This window comes from Rhincodon typus, chromosome 2 (assembly GCF_021869965.1).
Source record: "Rhincodon typus isolate 14 chromosome 2, sRhiTyp1.1, whole genome shotgun sequence".
NCBI lineage: Eukaryota > Metazoa > Chordata > Chondrichthyes > Orectolobiformes > Rhincodontidae > Rhincodon > Rhincodon typus.
In genome coordinates this window covers 100,107,697-100,124,529 of record NC_063333.1, presented here as the reverse complement: position 1 = coordinate 100,124,529, position 16,833 = coordinate 100,107,697, and the positions used below count along the sequence as shown (strand labels likewise).

At 42.2% G+C, this 16,833-nt stretch overlaps 1 protein-coding gene across 1 annotated transcript in view; it reads right to left on the bottom strand.

Annotated features, from left to right (window-relative positions):
- The window catches only part of dnah5 (dynein, axonemal, heavy chain 5), a 343,343-nt gene extending 333,370 nt beyond the window's left edge, over nucleotides 1-9,973 (bottom strand). The window contains exons 1-3 of the mRNA XM_048608626.1: nucleotides 9,885-9,973; nucleotides 3,919-3,947; nucleotides 2,695-3,066 (exon numbers count right to left, since the gene is read on the bottom strand). Coding sequence (XP_048464583.1) covers nucleotides 2,695-2,826 — 132 coding nt within the window. The 5' untranslated portion in view covers nucleotides 2,827-3,066; nucleotides 3,919-3,947; nucleotides 9,885-9,973. The remainder of the gene's footprint in view (nucleotides 1-2,694; nucleotides 3,067-3,918; nucleotides 3,948-9,884) is intronic.
- Nucleotides 9,974-16,833: the final 6,860 nt, after the last annotated feature.

Below are 16,833 nucleotides of genomic sequence, written 5' to 3'. Positions count from 1 at the left end.
TATCTGCTCACTTCTTCCCCTCCCCAATCCCCTGTTCCAGTATAAAGTGGGACCTTTTCCTAGCTACTTCTAGTTCTAAAGAACGGTCACTGGACTCAAAATGTTAATGCCGTTTTCTCTCCACAGATGCTGCCAGACCTGCTGAGTTTCTCCAGCAATTCCTGTTTTTGTGTGTTTTAAATCTCCAGCATCCGCAATTCTTTGTTTTATGTTATGAACTTATTGTTTGCTTGATTCTACATCATCCAAGCATTGTTGAGAACATTCAATCTTTATTCCTTCAATGATATCACATTCAGTCTTAAGTTGTCCTTTATAGATTTTGCTTTCTGGGGACCATTTGAAAGACAAAACTGTAACCTTGGTACATCCAGAAACGAAAACAGATTTTGCATGATACGCTGTAGACCAGCAAATGGAAATCTTTATTGTGTTGAAAAAGGTTCTACATGTAATGATTAAATACAAATCTTCTGAAAGCAGTGAAAATGATCATTGGTTCTGATAATAATTGTCTAAGGATTGCAGGGAAGTGTTAGTTTAAGACAGTGTTTTCGTGACAGTGTTGTTGTGACAATCATTTAGTTAGCCTAGTATTATTATCTTCACTGTTCAGATGAAGAGAATGTAGAAATTATAATTTAAATGTTTCTCAGAAAGAAAATTCTAAATAAATTGCATTTTATTAGAAAGGTTTTTAGTTTTTTTTACTTTTTAAATAAAAGTTAAGAAGTTCTATGCTACTCAATAATTGACAGCTGGAGTGGATTATGGTCAAGGGTTGATGTTCTGAAATTTTTAAACTCAATGTTGATCCCTGAAGGCTGTAAAGTACCTAAGCAAGAAGATGAGGTAATGTTCCTCCAGCTTGCTTTGAGTTTCGCTGGAGCACTGCAGCAGACTTGAGACAAACATATCATCATGGGAAACAGCTGTGTGTTGAAATGGCAGGAAACTGGAAGTTTGGAGTCCTTTTTGCAGACATAGGTGTTCTGCAAAGCAGTCAATCAGTCTGCATTTCATCTCCCCAACGTAAAGGAGACTGCACTGTGAGCAGCAATTACAGATAGCAGCAAATTAACTGCACTACGCCTGAAAGGTGTGTCTGGGGCCCAAACGGGCAGGTATTACACCTTTGGAGATTGCATGGGAAGTGGCTGAGAGGGTGTGGGGAAGCATTGGGAGCAGAGGAGGAGTAGATCATGGTACTCTGAAGGGAACGGTCCCTGAGGAAAGTTGAAAAGGGAGGAGAGGAGAATGTGTGTCTGGTGGTAGCATCCCACAGGAGATGGTGGAAATGGCAGCTTGTGATCCTTTGAAGAAGCCAATGGGATGGGAATTGAGGACAGGAGGGGCCCTATTGTTGTTGTGGGTGTGAAAGGAAGGGACAAGAGCAGAAGAGGGGAAATGGGATGGACATAGCTGAGGGCCCTATCAACCATGGTAGGAGGGAATCTTCAGATGGGCCAGAAATGCCTGAGGCCCATCTGTAAAAGGTGGCTCATCAGAACAGATGCCACAGAGATGGAAAAACTGGGAGGATGGAATAGAATCCTTACAGGAAGCAGGGTGAACATGCAGCTGTGCCAGTAAAACTGGAAGAGAAAAAATTGAGACAACATCAATTGATTCATTTTATGAATTCACACTCCTGGATGGAAAATCATGTGAAATACACCAACGAATTTCCTTTATGCTCTCCTAGGAGTGCAAATTCATAAAATTGCTCACTAGAAACAGGCTAATACCCGTTGTGTAATAGTTACACGGAATGAACGAAAGATTTCTATGTATTCCAATTCCTTTGAAAATTAGTTGGATAAATATGACCCAATGGCAGGCATGCATCAATAGTTTCCTTATATCTAGTATTATCAGAAACATGAATGTGCTATCTGGACAATGTACCCAAAACTGTATGTTCGAATGATATCCAAGAGTTTGAGTTCCGAATGACAGGGCAACTGGAATCATCCAGAACAAAGAGGTTCTACTCAGTCCCTGGCGTCCGTGACGGCTTTTTGAACCAATTAGTCCCACAGCTCTCCTCTATCCCCAGAGATCTGAAATGTTACCGTTTCAAACAATCCCCTAATGAAAATGACAACAGAACTTGTTGCCACCAACTATTCAGACATTGCATTCCAGATCATAACAATACGTTTTGTAAAAATATTTTGCTTGATCTCTCTTCTATTTCTGTTCTCAGTTTCTTTAAATTTGCGTCCCGATTGCTGACTCCACTCCACTAGAAACTGTTCCTCCTTATTTATTCTATCTGTTTTCTTTCTTGCACGCCCAGCTCTTAAATCATCCTAAAAAAAACTTTTCTACTCTAAGAAGAACAGCCTAAGTTTTCGGTACCTCCAAATAAATGAAGTCCCTCGTCTCTGGAACATTCTAGTAAATCTCTTTGGCATTTTATCCCAAAGGATTGACATCCATCTGATATGCACAGAATTGAACCCGAGATCTATCAAATGATTAAATTGTTTTTCCAAACGTTATTAGGAGAGAGAGAGAAAAACAACTTGTGGTGAAACTTCGTCAAAGGGGACAATTTCTCAAAGCGAGATGTTGGGTGCCCGGCCCCTTGCCACCAGTGACAAACCCAAAAAGAAAAAAAAATCAGACAACATGATTTGGTAGTTCGGTCATATTTTTTTTAAAAATTGAAGCAGGTTCTCGACAAACCTTAATCTCTTTTCTATTCTCTCCCGGTGACAGGGGTTGAGAGACTCTGCTCCTAAGGGATACGACTCCGGCATTGGCCGCACGGATGCTCCTTCGGTGTCCCCGGCTCTCCTCCATTCCCCGCACTTGCATTGAAGCTCTCACTGACTGTCTGAAGGCAGCGGGAGGCAGCCTGAGGCCATGTTGCCCTGTCCACTGGTTGCTCACACTCGCTGTAACTTTGTGGACAGTCGGCGACGGGTAATCTCCCTGGCACTAAGTTGAATTCGGTTCTTTGTTTGAGCTCGGGTTTTGCCTCCTCTTGAACAGTGTTGGAAGAAGTTCTTGGTCCCCCCACCTCGTGCTGTTCCACTTTACTGCATCTCAGAAAACCTGGCCAGACAACAGGATTAGTATCCAGGCAACGGCCGCGCTGCAGGGGGTTCCCGGCCGGGGGAAAGCGACAAAATTGACACACAACATTCATCGCCACAGCGCACTTAACTTTATATCCCAATAAAACAGGTGGACTCTCTAATGTCCCTGTGTTAGTTGCACTGCTGGCAGTAGGAGATTTCTCCTTTACCCGCTCCCCATCCTTTCTCTACCAATTAGAAGGCTGTTTTTTGCATGTGGGTGTTAAAGTGGCAACTAAAAAGGCAACTATTGTGGATCTCCTTATCCCACCCCTACCCCCGCCGACCCGACTCAAGAAAACTTAACCACGCTGGTTTAGAGAAACAGCGTTCGAAACGTAAACGTACTTAACGCTTGAGAAGGACCAATGGATGGTTTCAGTCCAGCAGAATTGTTGTGAGCAAAGCATTGTTGAAGGGACTAGTAAGTGTTGGACTTACTGTACTCACTACATGCATTACTTTGGTGCCACAACATATGCCATTTCTGCTCTGGTGACACCTCAATGTCATGAATCTCATATCTACTGGGTTGTCAGGACCAACTCTACTACTACCTAAACAGTTAGTGGTTTCATTGCTACCAGCTTCAATTTCTCACATCCTATCCTGTTTTGTGGTTACCAATAGAAAGTTAATTCAGTACTCAAGGGCCACAATCATCTGCTACATTGTTTCAATTGTGTTGCCATCTCTGAGTTCCTCGGGAGGGGTGACCATTGACCATCCTGGGGGGACCATTGGTCAGAAACTCAACTGGACTTGACATGTAAATGCAATGGTTGCAAGAACAGGTCACAGACGAGGAATACTGTAGCAAGTAACTCACCTCCTGACTCACCAAAGCCCATCCACCATCTACAAATAACAGAAGAAAAACAAAAGGTAATCTAAGTTGGGGAGTAGAGGGAAGGCCCAAGTTTTTTAAAAACTCTATTTCCATAATCCTCTCCTTAGAAATACTTCAAATTCACACCATTATTTTTAGAGACTACTTATCCCAAAAACCAATGAGCCCATCTTCACAAATATTTTTGGGAAATATTGTTGCAAGATGTGCAGGAAAACCTGTAGAGATTATATAAATGAGTTCCTTATATGAAGAATAGAAAATCCTAACATTTCCCAGATGATCTTGGATCACAATCTAGATACAGCAAAGAATTTAATAATCCCAAGAATGTTGATAGTGGGTCTGGCGTGTGCAGTCAGCAGCTTGCAACCCAGTCAGACCACATGTGGAAGCCCCTGCACTGATCTACTGCAATGTAATGTTTATCAGTAATCTGTTTATCTGACTGTAATGTTTATCCTTTTAACTAAGTCTTATTTCTAACCTATACTATGAATCACTGTAAGACAATGCGACTTTTTTCTTCTCATTCCTCGTTTTGTGTCTAAAATTTGTACCTAAAATGGCACCATGAACAGACAACATTATAAACTTTTCACTGTACTCCTGTACATCTGTACTTGAGTACATGTGACAAAAAGACCCAATTCTAATTCTAATTCAGTGATTGTAACATCATTGAATGTCAAGGGGCAGTGGTTAGCTTGTCTCTTATTGGAGATGGTCATTGCCTGGATTTGTGTGGCGTGAATGCTACTTGCCACTTGTCAGCCCAAGACTGGCTATTGTACCAATCTTGTTGCATCTGAACATGAACTACTTCAGTATCTGAGGAGTCACGAATGGTGCTGAATATTGTGCAATCATTGGTGAACATCCCCACTTCTAAACTTATGATGGAGGAAAGGTTATTATTAAAGTAGCTGAAGATGGTTGGACCTAGGACACTACCCAGAGGAACTCCTGCAGAGATGTCCTGGAGCTGACCACCAACAACCATAACCACCTTCCCATGTGCCAGTATGACTCCACCAGCAGAGATTTTGCCCCCAATCCCTATTGATTCCAGTTTTGCTAAGGCTCCTTGTGCCACACTTGGTCAAATGCAGCCTTGATGTCAAGGGCTATCACTCTCCCCTCACCTCTGGAATTCAGCTCTCTTGTCCTTGTTTGAACCAAGGCTGTAAAGAGCTCAGGAGCTGAGCAGCTCTGGTGGAACCCAAACTGGGCATCACTGAACAGACTATTCCTGTGCAGATGCTGCTTGATAGTCCTGTTGATGCACCTTCCATCACTTTACTGACAATTGAGGGTAGACTGATAGGGTGATAAGTGGCCAGTCTTCAGAAATGGAGAGGGGCAAGGGAGCTGGGAAATAAATAGACAGAGGAGGGCTGGGGCTGGGGAAGGTAGGTTCGATGGTGATAGGCGAATGTAGGTAGGGAGTGGCAGGGATTGGTCAGTGGGATTTGTGGGGTGGATAGGTGGGAAGAAGATGGAAAGGTTGTGTCAGGTTAAGAAGTTGGGAATGAGAGGGAGTGTTGGACATTGAAAGTTGGACATGTCACCCAGGGAGTGGGAGGGGGAGTTAAAATGGTTGGCAACCAGAAGGCATTGTTGTTTGTTGCATACAGAGCGCAGGTGCTCTATGAAACAGTCTCCGAGTCTAAGCTTGGTCTCACCGATGTAGAGGAGGCCACATCGGAAGCAATGAATACAGTAGACAAAGTTCACAGATGTACAGGTGAACCCCTGTCTGATATGAAAGGTTTGCTTTGGGCCTTGAATGGAGGTGAGGGAAAAGGTGTTGAGGCAGGTGTAACACTTCCTGCAGTTGCAGGGAAAGGCGCCGTCTGTGGTGGGGTTAGTGGGGTGTGTGGAGCAGACAAGGGATTCGCGGAGTGAGAGGTCCCTACCAAAGACTGATAGGAGTGGGGAGGGAAATATCTCTTTGTTCAATTTTCGTGACTCCCTCATCTGCTCCACACTTCCCACTAACCCCACCACATCCAGCATCTTTCCCTGCAACCGCAGGAAGTGCTACACTTGCCCCTACACCTCCCCCCACTCACCTCCCCTCAAGGCCCAAAGCAAACCTTTCATATCAGACAGGGGTTCGCCTGTACATTCGCCAACTTGGTCTACTGTATTCCATTGATCCTGGTACGGCCTCCTCTACATCAGTGAGACCAAGCAAAGAATCGGAGACCGTTTCATATAGCATCTGCGTTCTGTATACAACAGTCGAGAAGACCTTCCAGCCACCAACCATATTAACTCCCCTTCCCACCCCCTGGGTGACATATCCATCCTGGGCCCCCTCCAGTGCCACATTGACACCACACGCAAACTGGAGGAGCTGCACTTCATATTCTGCCTCTGGAGCCTACAGCCCGCTGGTCTAAACATGGAATTCACCAGTTTTAAAATCTCCCCACATCCGGCCTCATCACATGTTCAACACTCCCAATCATCCGTGCCTCCTTAACCTGACTATCTTCTCTCCCACCTATCAGCCCCAACCATCCCACTGACCAATCCCCACCTCTCCCCACCTGCATTCACCTATCACCATCCCACCTACCTTTCCCAGCCCCACTCCTCCTCTTCCTATTTATTTCCCAGCTCCCCTCTCCCTCCCCATTTCTGAAGGAGGGTCCTAACCCAAAATGTCAACTTTCCTGCTCCTCTAATGCTGTCTGGCCTGCTGTGTTCCTTCAGCTCCACACTGTGTTGTCACTGATTCCAGCATCTGCAGTTCTTGCTATCTCTGATAAATGGCCAGGTTGGATTTGTTACAGACCAGACCAAACCCCTTCAAAATATATTCAGAAGATAGCCTAGACCCTAACTTTTTAATTATTTTAAAAGTAAGTGTAAGTCATTGCATCCCAGATGCAATTCAATTGGTCAAACTAATCAACTTTAAGCAAAAACACTTTATTTTTACACTATAGTTAAAATACAGACAAAATAAAAATTTTTAAAAAAGGCTAAACTGTAACTCTATTGACATGCTAAACAAAATAACATGTATTGTCTACTACTAATTAATTGTTCCAAAATAGTAACATCCCATAAACACATAGTTGGCAAAGGCAAATTCAGTAAAATAGATTGTCTCAAATGCAATTCTAGCAGCAGGAAGAGAAACCCAGCTTTTTCCTGTAACAGAGAGAGTAGTAAGAGCTTCCACATCCAGCTTCAAGACCCCAGCAACTGTGAAAACTAAAACTAAAAGTCCTGGTTCTGTTGGAGCTTGATCCCATCCATTCAGGCTGTTTCTATTGTTCCAATTTTTAGAAAAAAGTACAAGGCCTCACAAGCTGTAAACATTACTGGCTTTGAGCAGACTGCTCCTCATCTCTGTCTCAACCTTTCTTCACAAGAAAAGGACAAAATACACCTCATAAAGACATAGTACTGTGATTGATGTGTCCTGCTTTTTGTGTACAAGATATACCTGGACACTTTCCACATTATTGGGTAGATGCCAGTGTTGTAACTAGTGGAACAGCTTGGATAGGGGAGCAGCAAATTCTGGAGCATAAGTCTTCAGTACTATTTCCAGAACGTTGTCAGGGCCAAGAGCCTTTGCAGAAACCGGTGCCTACAACCATTTCTTGATATCATGTAGAGTGAATTGAATTGGCTAAAGACTGGCATCTGTGATGCAAGGGACCATTGGAGGAAATGGATCATCTACTTGGCACTTCTGGCTGAAGATTGCTGAGAATATTTCAGCTTCATCTTTTGCCTGTTATTTTGGGCTCTTCCATCATTGAGGATGTGGATATTTGTGGAGCCTCCTCCCCCAGTGAGTTGTTTAATTGTCCACCGCCATTCACAACTGGATGTGGCAGGACTGCAGAGCCTAGACCTGATTTTTGGTTGTGGGATGGCTTTGCTCTGTCTATCATTTGCTCCTTGTGTTGTATGGCATACAAGTAGTTCTGCTTGGTAGCTTCACCAGGTCGATACCTCATCTTTAGATATGCCTGGTACTGCTCCTGGCATCCCCTCCTGCACTCTGCACTCTCTGTTGAACCAAGGTCGATCCCCTGGCTTGATGGTAATGGTTGAGTGAGGGATATGACTGGCCATGAGGTTATAGATTGTGCTGGAGTACAGTTCTGCTGCTGTTGATGGCCAACACTGCTTCATGGATGCCTAGTCTGAATTTGCTATGTATGTCCAAAGTCTGTCCCATTTAGCACGGTGATAGTGCCACACACCATGGAGGGTATTCTCAATGTGAAGTCAGGACTTTGTCTCCACAAGGACTATGCGGTGGTCATTCTTATCCATACTGTCATGGACCGATGCATGTGCAGCTGGCAGATTGGGGAGGATGCGGTCAAGTACGTTTTTCCCTCTTGTTGGTTCCCTCACCACTTGCCACACACCTCATCTAGTAGCTATGTCCTTTAGGACATGACCAGCTTGATCAGTAGTTGCTGCTGTCAAGCCACTGTTGATGGTGGGCATTGAAATCCCTATGCAGAGTACATTTTGCACCTTTGCCACTGTTAGTGTTGTTCAACATGGAGGAATACTGATTCATCAGCTGAGGGAGGATGATATGTGGTCATCACCAGCACATTTCCTTGCCCATGTTTAACCTGAAGCCATGGGACTTCATGGCGTCTGAAGTCAATGTTGAGCACTCCCAGGGCATATTACGGTATAATAGTCCAAAGGGTTGAGTTAGCTGGAACAATGTAAGCAGAAGAATTTATCTTGAAGGAATCTAAAATCATTAACCTCTACAACCGCTATCACCAATTTAGATTTACATAGTGAAGGACAGGTGATGGGTCTAGAGTGGTTTAGTGAGGAAGTACAATTCAAGCTTGAAAATCATATGCAATTTGAAGACAATGCACATGATACAGATAATGTTTCTTTAGCAAGTTGCCAAAACTAAATGATTGTCATAGAGTCATACAGCATGGAAACAGACCCTTCGGTCCAACCAATCCATGTTGAAAATAATCCCAAATTAAACAAGACCCACCTGCCTGTTCCTAGCCCATATCCCTCCAAACCTATCCCATTCATGTACTTATCCAAATGTCTCTTAAACATTGTAACTGTACCTGCATCCACCACTTCCTCAGGAAGTTCATTCCACACACGAATCACCTTTCTTGTAAAAATTTTTGCCCCTCATGTCTTTTTTTAAATTTTCTCCCCTCACTTTAAAACTGTGTCCCATAGACTTGAAATCCTCCAACCTAGGTGCAGGAGCAAAACCCCTGTCTGGGGCCAAAGACTCAGGAGGCAGGCAGGATTCAGGCATGAGACAGTCTCTATTCTTATTTGAGCAATAACCAGTTAATGCAGGGAGAGGGCCAAAGACATCCCCACATCTGGCCTTAACATGAGAACCTAGTCATTCTCTTAATTTTTGGCTCAGATCAGAAGAGAGATCAATGACACAGTTTGGTTTTTACAGTGAATTACAATATTTTTATACATTTTGTGTTACAATAATCACATACAACATAGTCACTGTGCCCTTCCCCTTATTCTATACATCCAATCCTGTGAAACACCTAATGAATGATGGACACTCCTGTGGATAGCCCTAGGTTCCCATGGTCTCATGATGTTTAAAGACATTGTAATCTCCAGGTCTTGGGATCTTTCTATTCATCTTATAAATTCACATTCCAAAGTTACTGGCTGTACTCCTTCGAACACTTCCTAGACTTGCTTATCTCTAAGGACTGCTTGAATTCTGTTGCCCATTGTATTCCTCGCTATCTCTATCAAATTCTGTTACTCCTCATATTTTCCCACTACTAACTGCTGTAAGATTCGTAATATTAATTTATATTATAAAGTTAGTTATATGTAAGGTTTTATAATTACATCTACTGTTAGCACTCTTTAGCTAATAGGTTGCAAGCAATTTGTTTCTTACAGGATGTGCTTACCTGAAGAATCTTTAAGTAGAACTGATTTCTAAATATCATGAATAATTTTAAGAAAGAATCTAATTACTGCAAAATAACTTCAGCTGCTGTTTCCACAGCTGTGTAATGAGTTAGGCTGACTGCCTTATATACTGAGATTTATTGTCCTTATTCTGACTAATTCTTTTCACCTAATGGGACAACATCCTTTCATTAATGAGGCTGGAATCAATCACTTGTCGTAGTTTAATAAACTTGTTTAACCCTACAGATTTTTACAAGCCACAGTCTCACGAGTTCATCTGTGTTTGTTACAAATTTTCAAACTGCCTGCCCTTGAACATCCTCTTATCGAACTGTCTCTGATTGCTGTCTGTGCGAGGAGCACAGCCCTCACCTTTCGCCTTGAAATAACCCCTTCTCGAAGACACTATTGTTTCACTTAAATGCTGGAACAGGCATTTAATTCTGTTTTAATCACTTGTCTGCTATTTTATGTCTAAATGCTGGAGCAGGCTTTTTAATTCTGTTTATTCCCTTGTCGGCCATTTTGTGTCTTTCAAATATAGGCAGCTCCAATGCTAGGGAAAAGACAACTACCATTAACTCTATTTATAACCCTGGTTATTTTATAAACTTCAATCAGGTCACCTCTCAACCTCCTACGCTCCAGTGGAAAAAGTCCCAGCCTATCCAGCCTTTTTTATAGCTGAAACCTTCCATACCCAGCAACATGCTGGTAAATCTCTTCTGAACCCACTGCAGCTTGATAATATCCTTCCTATAACTGGACAACCAGAACTGGACACAGTATTCCTGAAAATGTCCTGTACAACCTCAGCATGACTTTCCAACTCCCATACTCAAAGGACTGAGCAATGAAGGCAAGCATGCCAAACACCTTTTTAAGCACTCTGTTGATATGTAATGCAAATTTCAAAGAATCATGTGTTTGAACCCCTTAGTTCCTCTGTTCTACAGAAATAACCAAGGCCCTATCATTAATCATATAAGCCCTATTCATGTTTGCTGCACCAAAATGCAATACCTCACATTTATCCAGATTCAACTCCATCTGCCATTTCTCAGCCTATTGAACCATTTGATCAAGGTGCCTTTGTAATCTTAGAAAACCTTCTTCACTGTCCACTATACCATAAACTTACTAACCATGCCTTCTGTATTCTCATCCACATCATTTATATAAATGACAAATAAAAGAGGACCCAGAACCAATCCCTGTGGAACACTGCTGGTGACAGGCCTCCAGTCCAAAGAGCAACCCTCCATCACCACTCTCTGTCTCCTGCCATTATGCATCCAATTGGCAAGTGCACCCTGAAACCCATGTGACCTAATTTTACTAATTGGTCTACTATGTGGAGCCTTGTCAAAGGTTTTACTAAAGTCCAAGTAAACAATGTCTACTACTCTGCCCTCATCAATCTTTTTGGTAACTTCCTGAAAAAACTCAATCAAGTTTGTGATCCTTGCACAAAACCATGCTGACTATACCATGTTTTAGAGAACCTGAATCCCAAGAAAATCAAACATTGGCAACTGCCTAGTCATCAATATCAGCTATACTGATCTTAGCACATTGAATTCAATCTTACAACAAAGTGTTGCTGTTGAGACAGAGGTAGCAGGGACTGCAGATGCTAGAGCCAGAGATAACATAGTGTGGATCTGGAGGAACACAGCAGACCAGGCAACATCAGAGGAGCGGGAAAGTTGATGTTTCGGGTCAGGACTCTTCTTCAGAACTCTTCAGATTTGCAGATGCTGGTTGTCAGGACATTGTCATTGGATCCAAACTGTTGCAGCAGATTCTGTTCATGGATTGTAAGTAACCATCACTATAACAGAAAGGTTAGAACTCGCAAGATTTTGCATAAAGCTCAGTTGAACTGGAGATGGCATGCTTACATTGATACTCTATCAGAAAATCAGCAAGACCTGACTTCCAAACTAGCAGTTGAACTTCAGTTTGCCTTCCCCAATGATGACTCTGATGATACTGTCAACTATAAGAGCTTCCACATTCATTGGTTACTACAATAATAATAATAGCAAAAACAGTATGACTTGAAAGTTCTTGAGAAATTATGTCAACAGAATAGAAAAATTGCTGCAATTTATTAGAGCAAACAGGGTAACTCTTGATCCATGCTGCCATGGTTCTTTGCTTATGATCAAGTCAATGATGCCAGATATCTTTCAGCATATTGGCTTGAGATGTGCAACTTGAAGAAAATGTCCAAATATTAGTAAAGAGTTACAGGTTATTGACCAGTAACAACAAGAATATTGTTTCTCTCAGACTGTACTTGACTAGGTTACTGAACAGAAGGTTCACCGTAACTTTCTTTTATTCATTCATGGAATGTGGGCATTACTGTCTAGGCCAGCATTTATTGCCCAGAGCATAGTTAAGACTCAACCACATCACTGTGGGTCTGGAGTCATGTGTACCAGACCAAGTAAGGAGGCAGTGTCCTTCCCCAAAGGACATTAGTGAACCAGATGAGTTTTTCTGACAATTGACAATGGTTTTATGGTCATCATCATACTCTTTATCCCAGATTTTTATTGAATTCAAGTTCCAGCATCTGCCGCAGCAGGACTGCGGTCCTGACCCGAAACATCAGCTTTCCTGCTCGTCTGATGCTGCCTGGTCTGCTGTGTTCCTCCAGATCCACACTGTGTTATCTCTAACTCCAGCATTGGCGGTTCTCCCAGTGTCTAAAACTCACTTTGAATTTGACATAGTAACTAGTAACTAATTCAATGGTCCACTTCTCTCTGAAGGTCTGAAACTAGAGGCTCGAGCTGCAAGTTTATCAATGTATTTGTATAGCACCTTTGACATAGTAAAACAACCAAGGCGTTTCACAGGAGCTTTATCAAATAAATCTCATAAAATCTGACATCAAGCCCCTGGAAGAGATTCTGGGGGAATCTCTGACCAAACATTTGTTCAAAGAGTTAGGTTTTAAGTTGCACCTTAAAGGAGTCAAGAGAAACAAAGAGGTCTGAGGAGGGAACCAACAATTTGTCATGCAGTTTTTGTGGTGCTTTTTTTATTCCTATAATTTGTTGGGGGATGGGGGAATGGTAAATAAATGAAGTGTCCCAGTTGCAACATTAATCTACCTTTCAGTTTCAACATGCTGATTAAGCTGTGTTACTTCCTGAAAAATTATTAGGCAGTACAGAGGCTCAGTGGATAGCGCTGCTGCCTCACAGCGCCAGGGACCCAGGTTCAATTCCAGCTTTGGGTGACTGTCTGTGTGGAGTTTGCACATTCTCCTCGTGTTTGTGTGGGTTTCCTCCAGGTTCTCTGGTTTCCTCTCACAGTCCAAATATGTGCAGATTAGGTGGATTGGCCATGCCAAAATTGTTCATAGTGTTCAGAGATGTGTTGGGTAGGTGGATTGGCCATGGGAAATATGGGGTCATGAGGATATGGTTGGGGGCTGGGTATGGTTTGGAAGGGTCAGTACGGACTCGATAGGCTGAATGACCTACTCCCTCACTGTAAGGATTCTATGGCCGCTGTTGTTGAGTGGGAGTGCACCAGGGATCTTAATTGTGCAAACTGGAGCTGGGATGTGGAGGAGATAACAGTTGTGAAGTGGAGGACAAATAAATATGTAGGGATGGGAGAGATGACATTGCATGGAAGGGAAAGGGGTGATGGAGGTAGGGTCATTGACAGTCAGGCATACCATGGCTTTCACAGGGAGACAGTGCACTGCTATTTCTAGCATCTTGACTCAATATAGAGTTGAAGTGTTAAATTGATGTGTTCCTAGGAAACATGAGGAAATTCAAAGCTGATGGGGAGGGCTACCAAGAAAGGAATATGTACATTTGCGGGCTGAATAAAGGTAAGAGGTGTGAACTTGAGAGTCTCTGCATAAAATAGAGTTGTTATTTCCTCTCATCATGATGCAAATAACAAGTGCATAGTGGAATTGAAAATGGGTGCCACCACCCCCCCAAAAAAAAGAGACAAGTTAACTGCTTTGTTCTGTGAGGGAAGGAGCTTCATGTTTAAGCAATGTGAAGCCAATCAAAGAGCAACAGCACTACACAGATAGCCAAACAGTAGAGCTGAAAGATACCTATCAAACTACAAGCTATGTGAACCTTAGATGATAACTTCTACAAATCCTGTCCCCAAACACTCTTAACCACATTGTGCAGCATCAGGACTCAGTCCCACTAATGACCTGAATCACAGGCAATGTACTGCAGCTCAGAAAAATGCACTCTCATTGCAATCACCTTCCATGTTCCCATAGCCTGTACCTGGTACATGAGCTGCTTACTTTACACCTTGGAATATAAATCCCTCATGTAGTCCACTGATCACTAAGCTCTGTTACTTCATTCTTGTATTTGCATCAAAGCAGACATTTGCTCACACAGCTGATGATTAAAACTGAACATTGATTGATTGATTTATTGTTGTCACATGTACCAAGGTAAAGTAAAAAGTGTTGTTTTGTGTGCTATATAGGCAGAATGTATCGTACAAAGTGCATCACTGTAGCAGAACAGACTGCTGAATACAGTGTTACAGCCACAGACAACGTGCAGAGAGAGAGAGAGAGATCAGAATTAAGAAATGAGAGGTCTATTCAAAAGTCTGATAACAGCAGAGAAGAAGCTGTTCTTGAATTTCTCGATACGTGTTTTCAAACTTTTGTATCTTCTGCCTGATGGAAGAGGATGGAAGAGAGTATAACTAGGTTGGGAGCGGTCCTTGATTACGTTGGCTGCTTTCCCAAGGCAGTGGGAAATGTAAACGGAGTCAATGGAATGAAGGCTAGTTTTCATGATGGACTGGGCTGCGTTCATAATTCTTTGTAATTTCTTGCGGTCTTGGGCAGAGCAGTTGACATACCAAGCTGTGATGCATCCGGATCAAATGCTTTCTATGGTGCATCTATAAAAATTGGTAGGAGTAATTGTGTATGTGCCAAATTTCCATGGCTTTCTGAGGAAGTAGAGGCATTGGTGTGCAAGATTGTTGGTGATATTTACTTCTAGGAACTTAAAGCTCTTGATCACCTCAGCACCGTTGATACAGATGAGGATGTACCCTCCACTCCACTTTATGAAGTTGATGACCAGCTCCTTTGTTTTATAGACATTGAGAGAGAGATTGTTGACTTTATACCATGCCACTAAGCTGTCTTTTTCCTGTACTCTGTTTCATTGCTGTTTGAGATCCAAACCACTACAATGGTGTCATCAGCAAATTTGTAAATGGAGTTAATGCTGAATTTGGCCACACAGTCATGAATGTATAAGGATTATAGTAAGGGGCTGAGTAGGAGCCTTGCAGGTCACTGGTGTTGAAGATTATTGTGGAGGAAACATTGTCACCTATCGTTACTGATTGCAGTCTGCTTGTGTTCATCTAAATGTTTTCAAAGGAATTGAAGTTTTCCTCTTCTACCCTCGACTTTATCCAGGATAGTGGTAATGACAGGGTAGGCAGCGTTCTGACACCTGAGCCAGTTTGCTCCCCAGCACCAGGGCAACCGCATCTTTCTTTTTCCTTTTCCTTCTTCTTTTCTCTTTAATCATCATCTTTTTCTTCTTTTTGGCATGATGGCAGCACGCAACCTGGGGCAGCAGCAGGGGCAAGGTTGAGCCCAAAGCAGGGGATATCGAGCCCTTGTGAGGTGTCTGAGTCCAACCTGTCTGGGCATTTGTGACTGTGGTCTTGAACTGTTAACTGTGTTTCTTTATTTTTCTACTTTTTAACTTTGTTTTCCTTATTTCCTGCTTTGTAACTAAGTGGCGACGTATAAACTTTTCTCTGTACTCATGTGAATACATGTGACAATAAACCTAATTCAAATTACTCTTTTAGGCAGTAATTTCCAGATATACATAATGTTTTGGGTGAAAAGAAATTCTTCAAATGTTCTGTAAACCTCCTGCTCCTTACCTTGACCCCTGTTTCCTGACCCCTCTGAATGAGTTTTTTCATTTCTACCTTGTGTATGCCCCTCAGAACTTTCTACCCCTCAATCAGATTCCCCTTCAGCCTTCTCTGCTCTAAAGTAAGCAACCACAGCCTATTCAATCTATCTTCATAGCTGAATCACTCCAGCCCAGGCGATATCTTAGTGAATTTCTTCTTCACTCTCTCTAGTGCAATCACATTCTTTCTATGTTATGATGACCAGAACTGCACCAACCATGGCCTAACTAATGTTATATACAGCTCCATTATAACCTCCTTGATCTTTTACCCAATGCCTTGATTAGTTAAGGCAAGTATACCATATGCCTTCTTAACCACCTTATCTACCTGACCTTCAAAGATCTATGGACATGCATACCAAGGTTCCTCTGATCCTTTGTACTTCCTAGGGTCCTACCATTTAATGTGTACTCCCTAGCCATGGGTTCTAAAGTGAACAGAACCCATGCATAGCTTTAATTTAATTAAAATGTCTATACTGTGTGTGAAGAAGGAAGAAAACAGTTTTAGTTTCATTAGCAAATTTGGTAACAATCAGTTTGTTTCTTCTTCCAAGTCATTAATATTGATTGTAAATAGTTGAGGCCCCAGCACTGATTCCTGCAAAATTCCAAAGTAACAGTTTGCTAGCCAGAAATGACTTATTTATCCTATCTCTGTGTTCCCTATTAGCCACACTAATATATTACCCCTCGACAGCCCAAACGCCTAACTTGTGTAAAAGCACCTTATCAATAAGTGTTGGAAACCAAACTACATTATACTTACTGATTCCTCTATTTCCACCCTCACTTATTACATCCTCATCAACTATAGTAAATTTATCAAACACAATTTCTTCTTCATAAAAACATACAGACTCTGCTTGATTGTACAGACCAACAAAACCCATTTGTTTTAAACAGGTTAAAGGAAAATTTATTGCAAGTTATTACTGCAGGTTCCTGAGGGATAGCGATA